This window comes from Eptesicus fuscus, chromosome 7 (genome assembly GCF_027574615.1).
Source record: "Eptesicus fuscus isolate TK198812 chromosome 7, DD_ASM_mEF_20220401, whole genome shotgun sequence".
NCBI lineage: Eukaryota > Metazoa > Chordata > Mammalia > Chiroptera > Vespertilionidae > Eptesicus > Eptesicus fuscus.
In genome coordinates, this window is record NC_072479.1 from 75,957,397 (window position 1) to 75,981,856 (window position 24,460).

The 24,460-nt window shown below is 40.1% G+C and overlaps 1 protein-coding gene across 1 annotated transcript in view; it reads left to right on the plus strand.

Annotated features, from left to right (window-relative positions):
• SOX5 (SRY-box transcription factor 5) overlaps window positions 1-24,460 on the plus strand; it is a 971,057-nt gene that overhangs the window by 883,153 nt on the left and 63,444 nt on the right. The window contains exon 14 of the mRNA XM_054719220.1: window positions 15,019-15,165. Coding sequence (XP_054575195.1) covers window positions 15,019-15,165 — 147 coding nt within the window. The remainder of the gene's footprint in view (window positions 1-15,018; window positions 15,166-24,460) is intronic.

Consider the following 24,460-nt stretch of genomic DNA (forward strand, 5'->3'; position numbering starts at 1 on the left):
TGTTTTCTAGCTAGTTAAGATTTACTTGTATGTGATAAATGAAGAAAGCCTTTTTAATCAGTTGATTTCAAGTGTTTCTTATTTATATGCTTCGGTATCTGCAATGTGACAGAAACAGCACGAGAGCATCATACCTGTGAAAAAAGGTCTTGGGATTTAAGTCAGTTCAAATGCATTCTGTAATTTTGAGCAGGATGCCACTTTCACACCCTCTCAGCACTCCACCCCTAATTGATAGCTCCGTATTCCATCCAAGTATCACACTGAGTGGGACTCAATTTGGAATAAATAATAAAGATCTGTGTATTATTAATATTTGGTGAGAGCAGTTGTACATAGATATCATAGCTTCTTTGTTCAGTTACAGTTCAGATTAAATACTATTGTGTTTTGGTTACAGGTGTACAGCCCAGGGGTTGGACAATCAGATACTTTACAAAGTGTTCCCCCCTGATATTTCCAGTACCTGCTTAGCACTATGTGGCTGGTAATCATAAAAATGTACTACAGTGAGAGATAATATTTTACTTTTTAAAAAATATATATTTTTATTGATTTCAGAGAAGAAGAGAAAGAAATATAGAAACATCAATGATAAGAGAGAATCATGGACTGAATGACTCCTGCATACCCCCTACTGGGGATTGAGTCCGCAACCCAGGCATATGCCCTGTGCCTGACCGGAAATCAAAACATGACTTCCTGGTTCATAGGCCAATACTCAACCACTGAGCCACACAGACTGAGCTAATATTTTACTTTTTATTCCAGTTTTTCCAAGACAACATATTACTAGGAGTTATATATATATATATATATATATATATATATATAGAGAGAGAGAGAGAGAGAGAGAGAGAGAGAGGCCTAGTACACAGATTTGTGCAATGGTGGTGTCCCTTGGCCTTGCCTGCACCCTCTCGCAATCTAGGAACCCCAGGGGATGTTGGACTGCTGTCTTCAGCACAATCCCTGCAGGCCAGGCTCAGGGACCCCACTGGTGCATGAATCTGTGCACCGGCCCTCTAGTATGCATATAAGATCTATGGTTAATCTCTTCCTGCACTCTCCCCTTCCCGCTTCCCTCTGAAATTCATCAGTCTGTTCCATGTTTCCATGCCTGTGCATTGAGCGTCTGTCCCCTGGTGGTCAGTGGGCATCATAGCTACCAGTCGAACGGTTGCTTAGGCTTTTATATATATACTAGAGGCCCGGTGCACAAAATTCATGCATGGAGGGGGGTTGTCCCTCAGCCCAGCCTGTACCCTCTCCAATATGGGACCCCTCAAGGGATGTCCAACTGCCCTCTCACAATCCAGGACTGCTGGCTCCCAACTGCTTGCCTGCCTGCCTTCCTGATTGCCCCTAACTGCTTCTGCCTGCCAGCCTGATCACCCCCTAACCACTCTGCTGCCAGCCTGTTTGCCCCCAACTTCCCTCCTCTGCCGGCCTGGTCATTCCTAACTGCCCTCTCCTGCAGGGTTGATCACCTCCAACTGCCCTCCCTTGCAGGCCTGGTCCTTCTCAACTGCCCTCCCTTGCAGGCCGGGTGCCTCCCAACTGCCCTCTCCTGCTGGCCATCTTGTGGTGGCCATCTTGTGTCCACATGGGGGCAGGATCTTTGACCACATGGGGGCAGCTATATTGTGTGTTGCAGTGATGATCAATCTGCATATTACTCTTTTATTAGATAGGATAGAGGCCTGGTACAGGGGTGGGGGCCAGCTGGTTTGCCCAGAAGGGTGTCCCGGATCAAGATGGGTGTTCTCTTGGGGCATGGTGTGGCCTCAGCGAGGGGCCTGTGGTGGTTTGCAGGCCGGCCACAGCCCCTGGCAACCCAAGCGAAGGCCCTGGTATCTGGAATTTATTTTCCTTCTACAATTGAAACTTTGTAGCCTGGAGCGGAGCCAAGCCTGGGGCTCCCTCCGTGGCCGGCAGCCATTTCTGTTGGGGTTATAATTGAAACTTTGTTGCCTTAAGCATGTGGGCCAGGCCAGGGTGTGCGGAAAGCTTTGCTTCCCCTGTTGCCGGCTCCGTTCTGCCGCCATTTGTTTGAATTTGTTTACCTACTATAATTGAAACTTTGTAGCTTGAGTTACAAAGTTTGGAGGCTTTAGGCCTGGCAATGGCAGGTAGAAAGCTTGGCTTCCTCTGTTACCTAGGAAACCTTGCTCTCTGTGGCTGTAGCCAGCTTGGTTTGGGTTAATTTGCATGCTCGCTCTGATTGGATGGTGGGCGTGGCTTGTGGGCATGGTTTGTGGGTGTGTCGGAGGTATCGTCAATTTGCATATTTGTCTATTAGGTAGGACTAGAGGCCTGGTGCATGAAATTCGTGCACAGAGGGGGGTTGTCCCTCAGCCGAGCCTGTACGCTCTCCAATCTGGGACCCCTCGAGGGATGTCCGACTGCCCGTTTAGGCCCAATCCCACCGGGGCGATCTTTGGGGCGATCACAGAGCCCCCCGGCTGGTGGCCTGGCCAAGCCTCCCACCGGGATCTGGCCTAAACGGGCAGTCGGACATCCCTCTCACAATCCAGGACTGCTGGCTCCCAACTTCTTGCCTGCCTGCTTTCCAGATTGCCCCTAACCGCTTCTGCCTGCCAGCCTGATCACCCCGTAACCACTCCGCTGCCAGCCTGTTTGCCCCCAACTTCCCTCCTCTGCCGGCCTGGTCACTCCTAACTGCCCTCTCCTGCAGGGTTGATCACCTCCAACTGACCTCCCTTGCAGGCCTGGTCCCTCTCAACTGACCTCCCTTGCAGGCCTGGTCCTTCTCAACTGCCCTCCCTTGCAGGCCGGGTGCCTCCCAACTGCCCTCTCCTGCTGGCCATCTTGTGGTGGCCATCTTGTGTCCACATGGGGGCAGGATCTTTGACCACATGGGGGCATCTATATTGTGTGTTGCAGTGATGATCAATCTGCATATTACTCTTTTATTAGATAGGATAGAGGCCTGGTACAGGGGTGGGGGCCATCTGGTTTGCCCTGAAGGGTGTCCCTGATCAGGGTGGGGTTCCCTTGGGGCGTGGGGCTGCCTGAGTGAGGGGCCTGTGGTGGTTTGCAGGCCTGCCACACCCCCTGGCAACCCAAGCAGAGGCCCTGGTATCTGGAATTTATTTTCCTTCTACAATTGAAACTTAGTAGCCTGGAGCAGAGCCAAGCCTGGGGCTCCCTCCACTGCCGGCAGCCATTTCTGTTGGGGTTATAATTGAAACTTTGTAGCCTTAAGTGGGTGGGCCAGGCCAGGGTGTGCGGAAAGCTTTGCTTCCCCTGTTGCCGGCAGCAACCCTGGCCTGCTCTCTCAAGCTCCGTTCTGCTGCCATTTCTGTTTGAATTTGTTTACCTTCTATAATTGAAACTTTGTAGCTTGAGTGGAGGCTTAGGCCTGGCAATGGCAGGCGGAAAGCTTGGCTTCCTCTTTTACCTAGGAAAACTTGCTCTCTGTGGCTGTAGGCATCTTGGTTGGGTTAATTTGTATACTCACTCTGATTGGATGGTGGGCGTGGCTTGTGGGTGTGTTAGAGGTATGGTCAATTTGCATATTTGTCTATTATTAGGCAGGACTAATGGCTCAGTGCACAAAATCCATGCACTCAGTGGGGGGTGGGTCCTTCAGCCTGATGTGTGCCCTCTCGCAGTCCAGGAGCCCACAATTGATCACCCCGCAGAGGGAGGACCCATCCACCGCCACCAGAGGGTAGCCTGGGCCTTCCTCTTTGGGGTGATCACAGAACCCCGCAGATGGTGGCCTGGCGAAGCCTCCCTCTGCAGGGAGATTGTGGGGTGATGTTGGAGCCCCACAACCAATCACATCACACCCGCCTTGGTGTCAGCAGTCAGTGCTGGATCACTGCAGTGCCCGTGAGGGCACCAGTCAGTGCTGGGTTGCCACGGCGCCCGTGACCCAGAAGGGACTAAGAGGCCAGCAGTTAAGCCCGCTCACCAGTCCCCGCCCACTGGAGCCTGCTGCGCATGCAGCCTGGCGTTTGGTTATTCGTTCAGTCATTTTAGATGTTACGGACCCTGGCTTTTTATATATATCTTACCTAATAATAGACAAATATGCAAATTCACCATACCTCCAACACACCCACAAGCCACGCCCACCATCCAATCAGAGCGAGTATGCAAATTAACCCAACCAAGATGCCTACAGCCACAGAGAGCAAGGTTTCCTAGGTAAAAGATGAAGCCAAGCTTTCTGCCTGCCCTTGCCAGGCCTAAGCCTCCACTCAAGCTACAAAGTTTAAATTATAGAAGGTAAACAAATCAAAACAGAAATGGCGGCAGAACGGAGCTTGAGAGAGCAGGCCAGGGTGTGTGGCCAGCCTGCAAACCACCACAGGCCCCTCGCTCAGGCCACACCATGCCCCAAGGGAACCCCACCCTGATCAGGGACACCCTTCAGGGCAAACCAGCTGGCCCCCACCCCTGTACCAGACCTCTATCCTATCTAATAAAAGAGTAATATGCAGATTGATCATCACTGCAACACACAATATAGCTGCCCCCATGTGGTCAAAGATCCTGCCCCCATGTGGACACAAGATGGCCACCACAAGATGGCCAGCAGGAGAGGGCAGTTGGGAGGCACCCGGCCTGCAAGGGAGGGCAATGGAGAAGGACCAGGCCTGCAAGGGAGGGCAATTGAGAGGGACCAGGCCTGCAAGGACGGCAGTTGGAGGTGATCAACCCTGCAGGGGAGGGCAGTTAGGAGTTACCAGGCCAGCAGAGGTGGGAAGTTGGGGGCAAACAGGCTGGCAGCGGAGTGGTTAGGGGGTGATCAGGCTGGCAGGCAGAAGCAGTTGGGAGCCAGCAGTCCTGGATTGTGAGAGGGATGTCCTACTGCCAGTTTCCAGGTTAGGGGCAATCAGGAAAGCAGGCAGGCAAGCAGTTGGGAGCCAGCAGTCCTGGATTGTGAGTGGGATGTCTGACTGCCTGTTTAGGCCCGATCCTGGTGGGATCGGGCCTAAACGGGCAGTCGGACATCCCTCGAGGGGTCCCAGATTGGAGAGGGTACAGGCTGGGCTGAGGGACAACCCCCCTCCGTGCACGAATTTCATGCACCAGGCCTCTAGTATATATATATATATATATATATATATATATATATATACACACACACACACACACACACACACACACACAGATTAGTGGCCAGATTATTATGATATCTGAATGCATAATAATCTGGTCACTCAGTGTATATCCTATATAATAAAAGGCTAATATGTAAATTGTCCCCTCAACCAGGAGTTCGACCAGCAGACAGGCTGGCCAACCGCCCATGTCCTATATAAAGGTGTGGATCATAATAGGAATAGTTTCTGCCTTGGATCCCCTACCAGACAGCCCCTTGTTTTCTCAGACATGTAGCTCACCTGTTTCCTCTGAAGGCAGACCTTGCTCTACCTTCCCCTTGTGGCTTGTCCTCCTGCTGTCTTGAATCAACTCTGGATGTCAGCTGACCATCCAGCCTTAGGAGGCTCTGTCCACTCAGGTCATTTCCTTACATAATCTGCTTTTGACTCCTATGTTCCAGTAGCTCCAACTTGTTCATTTTTTAAATTATGCACCATTGAGATGGCTATTAGTTTCCTCCATTTGGACAACTCTGAGTTGACATACTCTTTCAGTTTGTTGTGTTTCTTTCTCTCAAGTTCAGAAATTGTGTCCAGCCTGGCTGGCATGGTTCAGTGGTTGAGTGTTTACCTATGAACCAGGAGGTCGTGGTTCAATTTCTGGCCGGCACATGCCCAGGTTGTGGGCTCTATCACCAGTGTGAGGCATGTGGGAGGCAGCCAATCAATGATTCTCTCTTATTATTGATGTTTCTCTCTCTCTCCCTCTCCCTTCTGCTCTGAAGTCAATAAGATTGTTTTTTAAATAAAGAATAATGTGTGTCTAAATGCAAAAGATCCTGAATCTCCCAGGTTGTGTGTACTTACTTGAACTTGCTCCACAAGGTGACTGGCTAATCCCTGGTATACCCAGACTGCTACTCCCTTCATGCCCTTGGGATAAATGCCCCAGCTAGAACTTTGCATTGGAGATGAAGTGAAAACTCTTATAATTTCCCCAGGTACCTTCCTCCAGTCACCTTCTCCCATGGTTTATGTTAGAGTTGCTCAAGCAGCAAGAGAAATGCTTCATTCCTCCAGTCCTGACTCCACTTCTATGGATTAACCACCGAGGAGGCTAGGAGAGAACTCTAACCATCAACTCCTTACTCCAAGCCTTTCATCCATACATAGAATTGTCTAAGAGTCTCAAGCTTGAAAGCTAGCTGTCAGCTCTTCCTAATCTTCATTTTTTCCCAGCAGTCACCTTAGTGGTTAATACAAGTCATTATGTTTCAGTTTGGCATGCTGGTATTCTTTAATGGGTACAGAGCTAGTGTTCTGTTGATGGACACTGTGGTTTTTTTCAGTTTTTGGCTATTGAGACTAATGTTGCTCCAATCATGGGTGTACAGATATCTGTTCCAGTTCCTGCTTTCAGTTATTTTGGGTATAGACCCAGAAGTGGGAATGCTGGATCATATGGTAGTTCTGTTTAATTTTTGCATGAATTGTCATACTGTTTTCCATAGCAGCTGCACCATTTTATATCCCCACTAGCAATGCACAAGGGTTCCAGCTTCTCCATATCTTCACCAACCTTTGTAATTTTCTTTTTTTGTTTTTTAATAATAGCCATTCTATTGTGAAGTGGTACATTGTGGTTTGCATCCAGATATTTTGAAGGTTTGTTTGTCAAAATGGGAGAGTGAAACATATTTTATTTAACACTGTACTAGCATGATTTGTAAAATGTAATTTCTTATAAATTTGGCATGTGAGTTTCTGTTTGCACTTTGCATTTTTGCCTTGGGATCCCATAAATTTAAGGCCTATCTTCCTTCCTTCCTTCCTTCCTTCCTTCCTTCCTTCCTTCCTTCCTTCCTTCTTTCTTTTTTTACAATATACTTGAATAACACCCAAAGGAAGAGCAGACAATATTAGGAAAAGAAAGTCCATGTTTAAACTTAAGTTGCTCTGATAATTTTCGGTGAAGAAACATTGTGAAAAAATAATGTGCAAAGCAGATTTATTCACATTGAAACATGCTGATATGTTTTGAAAGATTTTCTCCAGTACATTAGTTTCTCTTTAAACTCCACATTTAAGTTACATTAAGAAGCTGAAATTAAGTAATAAAGATAACACTTATAGAGCCTTGAAATTGCTTTCTGAATATTCTCCTCACAAATGTTATTTTTTGTCCCTTCCCTTAAAACAACAAACAAATGCTGTCCTTACACATCACATCTAACATATATCATAAAGTTTGATTTAAACTTTAGAAGTACACATTTACCTATTTTTAAAATCCTAATAAATGACAATGCACATGTTTTAAAACCTCTAATCCAAGTGGTTAACACAGTGGCTATATATTAACTCTTATTGCCAGATTTCAGTCCCTGCAATTAAAAAAAAAAACAACCTGTAAATTCTATGAATATATTTGAACTTCAAGGTGCTATTTTTTTCTTACCCTATATCTTACATTTTATTTATTTTTTTTCTGCAAAAGTTATGTTTATTTATTTTTATTTTTTAATTTTTTTCTTTATTGATTAAGGTATTACGTATGTGTCCTCATTGCCCCATTGCCCCCCCCCCCACCCCTCTACTCATGCCTTCACCCCCCTGTTGTCTGTGTCCATTGGTTAGGCTTATATGCATGCATACAAGTCCTTTGGTTGATCTCTCCTTCTTACCCCCACCCTCCCCTCCCTTCCCTCTGAGGTTTGATGGTCTGATCATGCTTCTCTATCTCTGGATTTGTTTTTGTTCATCAGTTTATGTTGTTCATTATATTCCATAAATGAGTGAGATCATGTGATATTTATCTTTCTCTGACTGGCTTATTTCACTTAGCATAATGCTCTCCAGTTCCATCCATGCTGTTGCAAATGGTAAGAATTCCTTCTTTTTACTGCAGTGTAGTATTCCATTGTGTTTGAAAATTTAGGTCTATATTTGTTTGCTTATTGGAGAGTTTAGAAGTCACTGCTAAATTCTGAATGAGAGCTTGCTTGATCATCAAGACTGATAAAGGATTTGAACTTCCAGCCCAATTAAAGCAACCTCATTGGTTTCATTAAACATTAAAAATATGTAACATTCATTTATAGTTACATATACCTATTTTTTCTCTCATTTATGGATTGATGTTGGATATGCGACAACATTCGGAGAAAATTATTCTACCTATAAAAATAATTTTAATTCAACGAAAACAATATTAAATGGTTTTGCAGTGTTAGCCCTCTCCATTCAGATAATGGCAGGCAATGCCAAAGTTCACAAATTTCTTAAATAATCAGTATGTTTTACCATACAGCATTTAGAAAAGACAATGTTTTAGTCATAATTTTAATGTCCTTTTTAAATTTTTTTCTGTGATTTTTGTACCCAGCTCTCCTATCTAGTGTGAAGTTGGGTGACATGGAAAAGAGAGATGTGAGGAGTAAGAAAAAGGGAGGGTAAGGACAAAGAGAATAGTAGACATGACTTATTTTGCACTGTTTTCCCATTAAAATATGAATGCCCCTCTCTCTTAATCCATGGCTGCAGTAGGGGAAGATAAGATAGTTGAATCAAACCATATACTGTCATATGCTACTGACTCCTGAGTAACTGTCAGAATGTAGTGTCAGCCCTGTCTCCTGGGACTTTATGCAAATTGTTCTCACAAGAAAGAAACACCTGATAATACATTCTAGTTCAAATAGAAAATTAAGCTTTGATTTAAGGAATAAAAAAGGATCCCCCAAAATAGTTTACATCTACTAAAAGCTTAGCTCCTACTAAGTTCTTTTTACTCTCTAAATAATAAATATGTGGCATTCAGTAAGTAGTGTATATCCACTGATCAGAAGTAAGGCATTTCTCATTTGTATTTTCCAAAATATTTAAGAATATCTGTATTCTTAATGTCCTGGTTCTATTGTCTTTTCAAAAAGATATTAACTTTTTCTAATAATCTTTACCTAATTTTTCTGTTCATAATTCTAAATTGACTTACTATTACAATAATGGCTACAATGGGTATATTAAGCTATCTTTTGTTCTTATGCTGATAAGATTTTGAAATTAATTTTCTTTGTTCCTTTTAAGTGAGTGGAATGAATGAATGAGTTTCATCAACATCACCAATAGCTGGTTTTTCCTAGTTTCTCAAATAATAAAGTGATGCCAATTTCTTTTCAGGTTTTTAAAATGTCATTATCATTATTAAATATATATTAAATATATCCTGGAAATATAGTTTTGTTCAAGATTAATGATATTCTTTTATGCAGTTCATTTCTGCCTTTACTCATTTCTTCTTTTTTCTTCCTTCTAGGATTTTCTGAGAAAGCACTAAATAATAGAGACATAATCCCTGCCTTCAAGGAGTTTGCTAGGCAGTAATTGGTTTGAGGGCACAAATAGTGATATATAGTTTCATCACTACCTAATGCTTTGAGTCCAAATACTCCAGATGGCAATTAGACACTAGGCTAGTAGCCAATGGGAGAAGTTGTGTTTTTAGCAATTTGGGGAAAATAGCTTACTTATTAGGGTGAAGTGGCAAGAACTTGCCATCTCAAGTAATTAATGAAGTAATTTACCTTAGAATTTAAATAGGCTGTTTTGTGGAATTTCTCCACTCCTAGCATTTAAAAGTACTGAACGCTAGCTTAGACTATCTGAGTAAAATGATTATCTTCATAAGAAAATACAATCATCTCTAACTGGTTAAAAGCCATGTTATCCAAATACAATTATAGTATTTTCCCTCAATTAGCAATCAATTAATAGTGAAAATTCATTAAAGCTATAACCTGTACTAATTAACTAGTTCAAGTTAAAATATGTGTTCTTTATCATCCCATCAGACTTTTTAAAAAAAATTTTTATTGATTTTAGAGATAGAGGAATGGAAAGACAGAAACATCAATGAGAGAGAAATATGCATCAGCTGTCTCCTTCACTCCACCTATGGGGGAGTAGGGGGTCGAGCCCACCACCCAGCATGTGCCCTGACAGGAATCAAACCAGTGACCCCTTGGTGCATGGGATGGTGCTTGATCCACTGAGCCATACTGACCAGGCCAGACTTTATTTTGACCCTACATTGGATCATCACCAAGAATGCCTGCTAATGGACTCCCAGCCCACTGTCAGCCTAGTAGTGCTTTGGTACACAGGGCGCAGGCCAGGAAAAAAACAAACACTGATTAGGTTTGGATAAGATAAATACAATTCAAGCTCCTATTGTTATAGATACATTGCATCATGCTCTTAATACTTAAAGAAGTGTTTAATGAGCTGTATGTTAGGGGAAGGCCATGACTGAATGATTCTAGCATTTTTACTACCACAATGCAAAATTATAGGAAAATTTCTCTGTGTTACTTACTTCTTCGTGTTTTTCTTAAGGAAGAAAATATATGTGTTTTGTCTGTCTTACAAAGATAACAATGACTATGTATACTAATGAAAATGTATGATAGGTGAATATTTATATACTATATTTATGAAATGAAGACTTTATATAAATTATATGATTCATCCTGTTCAGTTTCTTTTTACTTTTCTCTAGTTAATATGAATTTGGAGTCATTTTCCCCTCTTCATTGTCACAACTATTACTTTTCAACTCAAGTTATCATTAAAAATATCACTACTAAATTTTGATAACCTCATAATTGATCATTTTGCCTTATCTTTATTTTAGTTAAAAATGTAATATATATTGCTCTCAGACATTCAGTGACTTTCTCTTGTCTACATATTAAATTTAAACTTTTTTGCCTTTATTTTAAGCTTTTCTAGAAGGTGAACATTACCTACAAATCCAGTACTATTTTACTCTGCCCAGGACATACACTCAATTAGGTCATTGTTCTTTCTGCCACATCCTCCCAACTACTCACTGCTCCACCCTATCCTGTGTTCCCTTTGCAACAACTAACTCACTGCTGCCCCTGTACCTTTCTTTAAATTATTCTCCCTTTCTAGAATGCCACCTCCGGTTTTTATGCTCAGCTTAGCTACATATCTTTTATGAAAACATATCAGAATGCACTGACTCATTTCCTGTTTTTTCAGTGGCATGCAGTTATAGTACACTAATAGTCTCACTGTTTTATGTTTACCAATCTTTACTTAGGAAAGAAATTATGTTTATTCATTTTCTGTATCTTTCACCATACTACCATAGTCCAGAGTATAGCAGGGTATTAGCATATATACTACCTAGTTGCCTGGCTTGTGTGATTGAGCATTGACTCATGAACCAAGAAGTAGCTGGCTCTATTCCTGGTCAGGACACATGCCTAGGCTGTGGGCTCGTACTCCAGTAGTGGGCCTATAGGAGGCAGCCAATCAATGTTTCTCTCTCATCAGTGTTTCTATCTCTCTCCTTCCCTCTCTCTAAAAATCAATAAAGACATATAAAAATTATTAGTTATTTATCCAGCATTCTTTGCCATGTGTTTTTCTGAGTATTTTATCACATTATGTGATTTGCTTCTCACAGCAACCCTACTAAAGCTCAGTTTTATTTATCCCTGAATTTGCAGATTATAGATTTGAGCCTCATTTTAGTTGCCCAAGGTCAGTGGCTCAGACATGGGATTAGAATTGAGGTTTACCTTACTTTTAACGGTTCCACTAGAGGTAGAAATCATGGTTCTTAAAGGAGCTCAAAATGCTGGAGAGACAAAAATGTAGGCTTATGGAACAATGTGAGACAAAATTGAGGATTATTTATATGTATCTACACATAAAGAAACATACTTATGAACGTATGACCACCAAGAATACACTAAGTAATCAATGAGTAGAGACAATTTAACCATATGAGATTGTTTATTTTTTTAAAATCATTGTTGATTTACTGCAGGGATGTGGAGAGGAAAATGGAATATTTTAAGCAATATAAAGACTGGCAAACCTAATGCTCTATGATGTTGTGTGTTCATTAGTTTTAAGATAAGAGTCAAGTTATTGTGCAAGGCAAAAAGAGTTATTCTGTTAATCTGGTTAACCTCATGATGTGAGCATTATTGTAAAGCTTTAGTTCTTTATGTTTAGAGTTTCAATTTGTTTTTTATGTTTAAAACAACTTAACTGTTAAAGTAGATTTATTATAATACATCTTATTATTTAACTCTTGACTTTATCTGCCATCCTTTCAAGGAAAATGTTAGACTTTTGTTTTAATTTATATATATATCTATATATATAAAAAGCTAATATGTAAATGTCCCCTTGGGAGTTAGATTGCTCCTTATGACATGCACTGACCACCAGAGGGCGGCGTGGAATGAAGGAAGGACTTGGCTGGCAGCCAGAAGGCCCCAATCAGCCCTGATCACTGGCCAGGCCTAGGGACCCTACCCATGCACAGATTTCAAAACCAGTGCATGGGTAGGTTCCCTAGGCCTGGCTGGCAATCAGGGCCAATCTGTGGGACGACTGGCCGGGTGATCGGGGCCCCCACTGGCACCCGCGTTGGCTGGCCTGGGGCCTGCGGGCTTGGGGAAGCTCCTGCCTTGAGCATCTGCCCCCTGGTGATCAGTTCACATCATAGCAACTGGTCGTTCCACTGGTTGTTCCGCCTTTTGTCCCGCCGTTCAGTCAATTTGCATATTAGCCTTTTATTAATAGGATTGTATATGCATATAAAAGACCTGACTTTGTTATATAGTTCACAGGATGCTTATAACTACGGGTGGCTTTTCATTCCCCACCACATGTCACCCCTTTCCCCTCAGCAAGGTCAACCAGTGGTTCTGGGATTGTAGATCTCACTGAGTACAGACACCTATTGTTATTGCCTTAAGAGTGTGTAATAAATAAAATATTAATCATCTCTTTACTCCCTCCTTTTAACATCAGTCAACACACATATTTAAATGGATAGACAGCCCTAACCGGTTTGGCTCAGTGGAAAGAGCGTCGGCCTGCAGACTGAAAGGTCCCAGGTTCGATTCCGGTCAAGGGCATTTACCTTGGTTGTGGGCACATCCCCAGTAGGAGGTGTGCAGGAGGCAGCTGATCGATGTTTCTAACTATCTATCTCTCTCCCTTCCTCTCTGTAAAAAATCAATAAAAATATATTTTAAAAAATAAAATAAATGGATAGACAAATGACCTTCATTTTTTATAAAGTTGAATGACGTCACAGCAGCATTTAATTTGTAAGTTACCATCCCTTACATATATAGCCAGGTATGAGAACCACTGTCAGCCTCTTAAATCCACTGAAATTTCTTGTTAATTTGTGAATAGCCAGATTAAGATTCAGCAGTACTAAAATGTCTGGTTTATGTTAAAATTCCAGCAGACCTGAGGTACATTAGATTCTCTAAGACTTGAAGCCTATTTATGCTTCTGTAATGTAATGTAAATTTAAGGAACATATGTTATTTGATATAAATTAAAATGTATTAGAAATAGAGGCCAATGAGGAAAATCGATGTGCTTGGTGGCAAATGCAGTGATCTGGGAACAGTGAGAAATTTTGATCAGAGTTGGGGAAAAATAACTATATATTGTCCCCTCATCCAGATTTAAAATTTTTCACATACTGCTAAATAGAAATGAAAAAAATATTAATTTAATTTTTTTATCTGACTACTTGAATCTAAAACAACCTCCTTGTTTTAAGACACCACATCATATAGCTATCATTATCAAATTAAAACTTTGTTCTATTATTAAACTGACTTTTAGAATATTTTATTGATTATTTAGTAAGCTTGATTATGTGATGGCGTAGCAAAATGTGTATGTTTTTTTTTTTTTTAATATTTTTATTGAGGTATTATATGTGTACATATCTTACTATTACCCCCCCCACCCCACACCCACACATGCCCTCCCCCCCCAGAGTTTTGCGTCCATTGTTTATGCTTATATGCATGCATACAAGTCCTTCGTTTGATTTCATAACTCCCCCACCTTTCCCAAACTTTCCCCCTGTACTTTGAAAGTCTGTTTGATGCTTTACTGTCTCTGTATCTATCTTTTTGTTCACCACTTTATAATGTTCTTTACTCTCCCTAAATGAGTGAGATCATGTGGTATTTTTCTTTCATTGACTGGCTTATTTCACTTAGCATAATGTTCTCCAATTCCATCCAGGTTGCTGCAAATGATGAGAATTCCTTCTTTTTTATGGCAGCATAGTATTCCATTGTGTAGATGTACCACAGTTTTCCGATCCAGTCATCTGCTGATGGGCACCTAGGCTGTTTCCAAATCTTAGCTATTGTAAATTGTGCTGCTATGCGTATGCTTAGACAGTAATCCTGAAAACCCAAATCCTCAAGATAATTTCAGGTTTGTCTTTGTTTAGATATTATGAGGTAAAGTGGACTTCTGGCAATGTCTTAATTTTTATCAGTGTAGGTAGACTATCGAGATAATGTTCTTACAAAACTCCTTCCATTCCTGCTCAATGGCTTTTTTTTTTTTTTTTTTTTTTTTTTGTATTTCTATACAACTAACAATCACAAAAAATTGTTACAGGTGCTCATTTCAGCAAGTTTGAAAAAAAAGGCATAGTACTTTAAACATGAATAATAGGCAAGTTACTTTGTATATGAAGCTGCATTATTTGTAACACACTGTAAAATTTAAAATATGTAGAACGAAAAGAGGTCTTGGCCAAAGAATGATATACTTGCCTTCCAGAGATCTTGGGAAAGAGTAACTATACAGCCTGCTATTTTCTTAGAACCTCTGCACTTCCCGAAGCTGAAACCTCTTATATGTAGTCTCTGTTACTCCTCCCATAAAAAGTAAGTCGTGAAAGTTTAGGTGACAGCTTCTTTCTTTAAATATTCCAGGGCACTAAGCAAAAATACCCATAGGAAAAATACCACATCTGAAAGTAGGTACTGTCTGAAGGGTGCATTAATTTTATCACCGCGTCTTTCAATGTTCCCCCCTCTCTCTGTTTCTTCTGCAGCAGTTATATGCTGCCCAGCTGGCTGCGATGCAGGTATCCCCAGGAGGAAAGCTCCCAGGCATACCCCAAGGCAACCTCGGTGCTGCTGTATCTCCTACCAGCATTCACACAGACAAGAGCACAAACAGCCCGCCACCCAAAAGCAAGGTACCCTTTGGAAGAAGCTATATATTTTACCATTTCGAGTTTTACTTTTCATTCAGTGGTATTTATTGAATATCTATTATGTGCCAGCAACGGGGCTAAACTGTGGGTGTGCAAGGAGATAAGAGTCTAGTAGGATCAGTGCGTGTAAATTTACATACATACATTTAGCATCATTTATTCCACAGATAGCTTTTATAAGTAATGAGTGCTACAAAGATTTATATGATAGTATACTGCACACAACTAGCTTACAGTGTGATAAAATGGATACCCATACTCTATGACACAAAGTCTTATAAAGAGTTACAGATAAAGTGCTTTGGATGTTACTAGGACAGAGAGATTACCTTCAGTGAGAGACCATGGGAAAGGTTTCCCAAAGAAGGGGCGACTGAAATAGAACTTAAAATATGAGTATAATGAGGGCATATAGAAAATGTTTGATTTAAATATCAATCACTTATAATGTGTTATGGTATAAGTTTAATTTTAGATATATCATTTATCCAATGCAATTGTCAGGTAAAGATCCTATATAATAAAATCCTAATATGCTCAGTGTCCGGTTGACCGTTCAACAAATCAAAGCATAATATGCTAATGATATGCTAAGACCACTCAACCGCTCGCTATGATGTGCACTGACCACCAGGGGTAGGTTAGCTTGCTGCTGGGGTGTGGCTGATCAGGACTGACTGAGCAAAATGGGCAGACACGCCCTGGAGCCTTCCCGTGGTCCCTCTCCACCTGGCCAACCTCCCGCGTCCCTCTCTGGCCACGATCATGCACCGGTGGGGTCCCTTGGCCTGGCCTGCACCCTCTCACAACCCGGGACCCCTCAGGGGATGTCAGAGAGCTGGTTTCAGCCTGATCCCACAGGCCAGGCTGCAGGACCCACTGGTGCATGAATTCATGCACCGGGCCTCTAGTATGAAGATAATAATAGTGTTAGAAGTAAGACTATTTAAAGCTAGTTTAGTTTTAGGAGCTAAAGAAACATTTCCTGAGAGAACATGAAAAATAATCAGGGGAGGTTTTAATAATTTGTTTCTTAATTTAGAAGAAGAGGAATGCAGAAAAATTAAATTTCTGTGTTTGTAAAGACCTGACTTATTATATGATATGTGTGAAGATATTAAACTTTCTATAGATGAATTAAGAAGAGTAGCCATAAAGTAGTTTTCCCTGAGATCACTTAGGGAAATAATTGCACATATTCTCTACCTATTAGAAAATGTTAAGTAGAAAACTGATACAGTTATGTATCCTCAGTGTTTGTTTTTTGCTGAACTACCTAGAAAATTGCTTCTATTCTTCATTCCATGAAAGCCATGCTGAAATGTCTAAAGAGTAACAGTGGCCGAAACCGGTTTGGCTCAGTGGATAGAGCGTCGGCCTGCGGACTGAGAGGTCCCAGGTTCGATTCCGGTCAAGGGCATGTACCTTAGTTGCGGGCACATCTGTGCAGGAGGCAGCTGATCGATGTTTCTCTCACATCGATGTTTCTGACTATCTCTCTCCCTTCCTCTCTGTAAAAAATCAATAAAATATATTTTAAAATTTTTTTTTAAAATAAAGAGGAACAGCATAAGAGTAATCATAGTCACACAGTTGAAAAAAATTAGGAAGTATTAACAGAGGAAAAAAATACAAGAAATTTGTTAAGCCTCTTGTTCCCTGGCAGCTACCTTTCACAGTTAACCAATTAATTCAGAGACTGAACTGGAAAGAGAAAGGGTCAGTTTGGAAAGTGAGCTCCAATCTCTGCCTTCTCAAAACTCTGAAGTCTTTTGCTGTATTAATAAGAGAGAAATACACTGAGTGGCCAGATTATTATGATCTCTGAACGCATAATAATCTGGCCACTCAGTGTATATCCTATATAATAAAAGGCTAATATGCAAATTGTCCCCCTGACCAGGAGTTCCACCAGCAGGCAGGCCGGCCAACTGCCCATGCCCCCTCCCCCTGACCAGGCTGGCCGGACCCCACCCATGCACGAATTCATGCACTGGGCCAGATTATTATGCATTCAGAGATCATAATAATCTGGCCACTCAGTGCATATTTGGAAGTATAACTTAACCTGGACAGGGGCCTTAGAAAGTGACTCCACAGCAATATGTGCAAATATACAGTACAAATGATTATACACACTAGTGACATTAGGAAATATACATATGCCACTTGTCAGATCTCTTTCAGCTGTGTAATGGGCCTTGCATGTTGAGCGCTTAATATATACCTAAGGCCTGGTCTGCTTTACTTTATACTGACAGCAGAACATACCTTTTTTTCAATAACAGTTTACATTCAATAGTATTCTGTATTAGTTTCACATGTACAGCAAAGTGGCTAGAAAATTACGTTATTTTACAGAGTGGTTCCCCTGATACTTCAAGCAGCCACCGGGCCCCACACACAGTCATCATGACTTGATTGACTGTATTTCCTATGCTGTAATCTACGTCTTTGTGACTATTCTGTAACTACCAATTCCTACCACTTAATCCCTTCACCCATTTCCCCCAGCTCCCCTACAACTGTCAGTCTAGAGCATACATTTTCTCAAACTTGATAATAATTATAACATTTAGTCAATACAATTTAATTTTAAAGCAGTGTCTCATGGGCCAACAGTTTTAATATATTACATACACAGACTAAGTTTGAATAAAATAAGTAGCTATAGCCACATAGTCATTGTCACACACAAATAACTCTGTGAGGTATTATTGTTTTTCTTGATTTACTAATGTGAATTTTTTTACATCATGCTTTATAATGATGCTTTACATTAGGACATTTTTTTATTTTTGAATTAAAGTTTTCTTTGCCAAAATTAGGATGCTGCTTTATAAACTGTATGGTTCTAGACACTCATAGAACTCCATAGACTGGGTATAAAACTGATTATTTAAGTAATGTTAAAATTCTGCCACATTTTATGGTTTCACATATCTGTGTTTATTTAATGTGAGCAAAAAAATAGGTTGTTTCTGTATCTATGATTATATATAATTTAACAAATATATTTATATTTTACCTTTAAAATTCAGTTCTCTTTGAAAATTAGCCCTGCCTTGGCTGGTGCAGCTCAGTTGGTTGGGCATTGTCCCATGCACCAGGAGGTTGCTGGTTTGATTCCCAGTCAGGGCACATGCCTGGGTTGCAGGCTCGATCCCAGTTAGGGGGCGTGCAAAGGCAGCAGATCCATGTTGTACTCTCACATTGATGTTTCTCTCTCTCTCCCCTCCCCCTTTCCTTTCTCTCTCTCTCTGAAAATCAATAAACTATTCTTTAAAACAAAAACAAAAAAAGAAGAAAATTAGCCCTCATGATTTTACTATCATATAAAGTTTAATAAAACTGCGGATGTTATATATCCTTTCATCTGTAATTATTGTTAAATACATAAAAAGTTCAACACAAATAAAATGCCTCTTTTTACTAATAAGTAACAACAACAATATAATGAAAAGCTGTCCTTTCTTTGCTCAGTATCCTCTGGCATACTGTCTACAACCACTTATTGTCAGAAAAGATGCCTTAAAGATGCTTGTGTTTCACTCAGCAGTAAACTTTAATAGGTTAAAAATAGCCTGACCAACAAATATTACCATCATCACTTGAATGAAGAACATGGCCAAAAATAAATAAAACCAAGCAGTAAATAAAGAGGACCCCTTTCAAAATACTAATTTAGTTGTTTATAGCCTGGAATTGACATTTATATATAGCATAATAAATATTTTCACTTTGCAAAGATATTTTACTTCTATATAATAATTATCATTTATTATTGCATTTAAGATTTTATCCAATAAATTCTTAGTGTCCTGGGGGGTATTTTTATGTGTTTTATTAGTGAATTTTCATGTCTGTCTTATATATTGTAGAATTATTTTATTAAAGGGCTTTGGGTTGTCTGCATACCTACCCAGCATAAACCTGATGGTTTACATTGAAAGTCTATTTATTGTTCAGAACAATGGACTCGTAAGTCACATCCAGGTGATGATGTAAGGAAAATGATCTTATTGGCAGCTGTCAAAAATCATGTTCTCTGGTTTTATTGCCTGCCCTTCCTTCTGGGTATGCCTTTGCCTTTGACTCACAACTCTGGAGAAGGACACAAACAAAAGTTATTTGCAATTTGCAAAAAAATAAAAGGGGGAATCAAAAGGAGGGGGCTCCAAAAGACTGTAAAATTGTACAGCATGGGTCCTCTGATGCATGCTGTTTTCAATCTGCTGTGTGCCAGTTGGAGGCTTGGGGAGTGTGTGTGCGCACGAGAAAGGATAATGCTGAGAAATGATAGAGTGGCTGTGACCTCCAAGCTCAGCCTGGAAATCCAAGACATTGATTTCACTTAGCATACCTGCTGAGAAATCTGGCGGAGTTCAGTTGTAATAAAAGAACAAGATTCTGTTCTAATGGTAATGGCGTATGACAGACATATCACTTTGTCCTCAGCGCCAGAGAGAGGAGAAGTGGAGAGAGGTCACCTGACCTGCCTGTGGTGTTGTTCCAGTGCGGTACTGGGCTCTGAACTGCCGCCTGGGAACATAATTACTTATAATATTCAATGATGAAGAAACCTTTAGAGACCCCACCATGAACCTCTGAAAACCGCACACAGAAATTGGGTTCTGTGGATATGAAAACAGGAAAAGGAATCTGGTCTCTTCAACTCTGCACTGGAGGCCTTGGATAGTGTTGCTTGTTGAGTTATATGTATGTCCTTGAACTTACTGTTTGTGAACTGCTTTCATTAATGGCTGAAACAATGTCATTGGTTAACTTTATTTTATTTTTATCCTTTGATTTTATTAGACACAGGCCAAGAAAAGATTTTTTTTTTCATGGTCTATTTGCCAAAGATTCAAAATTCAGATCAGCAGCAATTTTTTAAGTTTCTCAGGTATTACATGAAATCTTAATTCATGTGTACTTGTCTCTTTAGCAATTATTTATTTATTTTTCTTCTCTCAATTCTACCCCAGGACAATTTATTTTTCATTCCCCAACAAAAGGAAATGTATTTAATTCTTCAGAGATATTCTCATTGATCATGTACTCACAGCTGTGCTTATGAGTAAATATTGGTAAATAACTTTAAATGAAATCTTGAACTTTTGTTCACAAGATATCCTAAAGAAAACTGTAGAAATAATTTTGCTTCTCAAATTAAGGAAAATTGTTTAGTTAAGGTATTATTTAGCAGTATTGGCCCTTGATTTTCAAATATAATATTGTTGCTTTGAGTTTGCTTATGTTTCTTAACAAATGTGTGAATTAATTTTTTTATAGTTTAGCTTTCTGTCACAAGTGTATCCAGGGACTTTCATTTCTGTACCACATATTTCTTTATTTAAGCGATTTCTGCATTAATCATTGCAGGCTTTTAAGAACCTAGATAGCCTTTGCTTTATAATAGTAATTGATCTCTTGATAGCATTTGCTTAGTTATGTTTTTAAAATAGTTATATTTTTAATAAGAGAATTACTATTAGCCTTAAAATAGTTCTCTTAGAAGGAGAGTATTTTTACTCAGTTTCTCACACTGTTGGTAATGTATAGGCTTATAATTCTATGTTATCAAGAAATCCTCAAATGTCATAGATATGCTAACCCTCTGAACTTCATATTTTAACTGTTTTTCCTTGATAAAGTAGCCATTTCTTGGGAAAAAGTATAAGAGCAACTTGTAAATACTAATACATGTCTCTTAGTAGTCAATGAAAACTTATTGCCTACAGTAACCAAGAATAGTTCGTTTGAAAAGCTGATGGCAAGAGAGAATTTCTGGGTGCTTTTCTGTTAAACTTACTATGACCCTTGTCATACCCCTGATCACAGTTTTGTCTATGTCAATGATAGGAATACATAGATTGTCCAAATCAATTTTTGTTCTTGTTTTCAAATACTCTGGCAGCGATATTCCCATTTGCTCAGCAGTAGCACCTGGGAGTTATGACAAGAAAAAGAAATATTTTTCCCAACAAGCCAGAACACCCCTGGCCAGCTTACCAGATACAATCAGATTCTCTGAGCTATAATATCCTTATAAATATTGCTTCAAATTCAGACGCAAGAAGTAGAACTCTATTGTTATCTGATCCTGTTTCACAGGAACAGTGATGCATACCTTTTCTGATTTGCTAGCCATGTGCTTGTATTAGTAATGTCAGAAGTGCCAGAGACTCCTATTAGGACACCTATTTTTTGTTGCAATGTACCAATCAGATGGTTTCATGCTCTCAAGTAATTATTATATCAACACACACTGATCTGCAAGGGAGAACTGTAGTTTAATACTGTGAGTCACACACTGTGGTATGCATACACACAAGATTATTTAGCAATATGTGTAAGTATAAGACATCAGAGGATAATCTTGATTCATCTTAACTGAAAATTAGTTATAACAGGAGATGTGGGATCTAAAGCTTTTTTGCTAACTTTGAAACAGTAGTCCATAATCCCAAGTGGGAGGTAAGGGCTAAACACATCCAGTATATCCACAACCAAGTCCATCTACCACCAACACTAACTATAAAAACACGATTTTTAGTATTTGACAAAATCATCCTTTCAGGATAAAGCACAGGACATCAAAGAGACTTCATAAGTTTGAAACAGAGAAGTGCTAAGGCCTCCGCAGGAGTTTTTTCCATGATGGAAAGTTCAAAAAACACTGCTCAGTATAGCTATCACTGTATTTCGTATTTTTCACATTTTCTCTACCTATGAAAATTTTTTAATCATTCTAGTTGCTAAGATGTAATCACCAAGATGTAAAAGTTCCTCAAATAGTACTATTTGACTTCTTCTTACAGCTTTCCAGGTTAAGATCTCAAATAAATTTTCACTTACTACACAGGGCTAGAACTAGTCTCTGAGTATACTATCTCTGAGTAACCCTCAGAGCTTAAGTAGTATCAGTAAGAGAGAAGCTGTCCTCCGTCTATACATGGGAGATCAAATAAAATCACTGATCCATCCTGAACCTGTAGGAGCTGGTATGCTGTAGACTTCGTTTCTTTGAAAATTCCAGAACAGAAGGAGATGTTGCCCTCAGCTAATTATAACCACCTTCAAATTGGCCATTTTCAATTCTTATGCTTTAAACACTGTCTGGCATATCCATGAAATGCAAGAGCCTCCCTAACACCTTGCTCTGTACAGCTGCTTTGTGCTTTGTTGAACACTCTTCTCTCCCTTGTGTTTCAGTATCTGTGCAGTGCCTATTTTGTGAGCCTTAGAGAGGTGACACATATATATGTGTCCTATGCAAGAGGTGAATTCATTTGAGAAGAATCACCCCATAGGGTCAAACTGTCAATGTGGCCCGTGGTCATTAGCACCTCTTCCTGGGTGGGACCTATTTACAGTGGATATAACATAGTCGCCCAGGCATTTTAAATAAAATAGTTTCTTTTTGTAGTCCCCTGTTGCTAAACTGAAATATGTTAAATGAAGTGCTATCAGCAGAAACCCCGTGATGAGCCCCTTCCTCCCTTTTTCATCCGTGTTCAATTGACAGGAATTGCAAATAGCTAGGTACTCACACAGAGGCTCTTCTTTGCACAGTGGTATTAAATGTCCAAGTAGATCGTTTGGTGATAGAGTCTTATGATTTGGGAAGAAGGGGGTTGGTCACCATAAAAACAGTAAAAGTCACAAAACAAAGAGGTAGATTAGGTATATTGTTGGCATTAAAAGAAGGCACACTATACAGAGGGAGCTGGGTCTGGCCTCTGTTGTCCAGGGTACTGGTTTTGTTTTGACAGGAACCTGCCATGGATGCAGCAGCCAGTTCTGATGAGCCATGCCAAAGCTTTTTCATAATGCAAACCAAGATGCTGAGCAAGTTGCAGACACAGGCAGGTCCACAGAACCACATTCTTTTAACTGGAAGTTGCCCTCTCAAATCGGTCCAACCTAAAGCAGAATCACTGTCCAAAAAGCTATGTTAAAATTAAAGCATTTTAATTTTAACACCAGGCGGTTAAAGCCTAAAGAGAACATGAAAGAAAAACTGACAGTGTAGAAGGATGTTCCTGCGTAGGAGGAGTCTGTAGCACAACTTCAGTGAACACCATGGCTCAGCACAGGTTGAGCAAAAGTCATTTGCACCTGGAAGCTTTTCTAAAAGAAAGGATGTGTTGAGCCATAGGCCTGCTAAAGGCAGTCTGCACCCCTGCAGCAGTGTTAGATGGAGAAGAAGGTGTTCCCCGCCCTGGGATTGGCGGGATTGGCAGGGCTCTCATATACAAACAGTTTCCGGGGGAGGGGGGAGGTGTAAATTGCTTTGAGAAATTTACATTGGCTGTTGATAAAGGGGATGGGATAGGTGAGGCTGGGATAGTTTTGGGACAGGTGGATAGTCTGTGTAAGGAAGAAGTGTTTGCTCTTCTGGATTGGTTGTGGTTAACAGTCCAGAAAATATCATGCCCAACCTGGTAGTCATCTCTTTGGTTAGTCTCTCTAGACAAATGGGAAAATAGCCACCTGAAAGGTAACTCAAAGTTTAACTATACACTTAGGAATGTAATGTCTTTTGTTGGTTTCCCCCTGCTGCTATTGACTCATTAACCTCTCTTGTCTCTTTCTTCCACCCTCCGGCCTGCTATAATTTAATTTAGGGCATCTCAGAACTTTCTCCTTGTCACATGCTAAGTCGTTACTACTACATCAGAGACTCAGAAAGCAAAACTACACCTCTGTTACTTTCCTTTTGGGGAATCATTTGTCCTTTTGACTACCTAAAACATTCTTCAAGTCAATTAAAATATTTTATTTTCTATCCTAAATAATTGATCAGTGCCTCATTTGAGCTACTGATTATTGACCCCTGGATTGGAACTGTTTGAATAGAGAATTAAGAAGTGACATCATAGAGAATTAATCTAAACCTCCGATTTTATTCTCTCTTCATTGAATTAAATATATTCTGCTTAAAAACTATTTCATATTCATAAAATAAGAAGAATATTAATGGTCCCTTTTAGAAATACCCCAGAATATAGGTTAACATTACAATTTTAATTAGTATGGTTATTAAAATTACAATTACTAATATCTTGTTTAGCTGAAGAAAATAGAATATATGCATATTTATTTGTTAGACTTCACCAACAGATTTTTCTTGAGACAGAACAAAGCATTCTGCTAAGGCTTTAAAAAGTGGACAGTAGAAAGAAAACAATGCATTAATTAGATACATGTAAGAGTCAGAAAAATAAAGAGATGTAATATTCTAAACTGAAGACTGACTAGTTCAAAACGC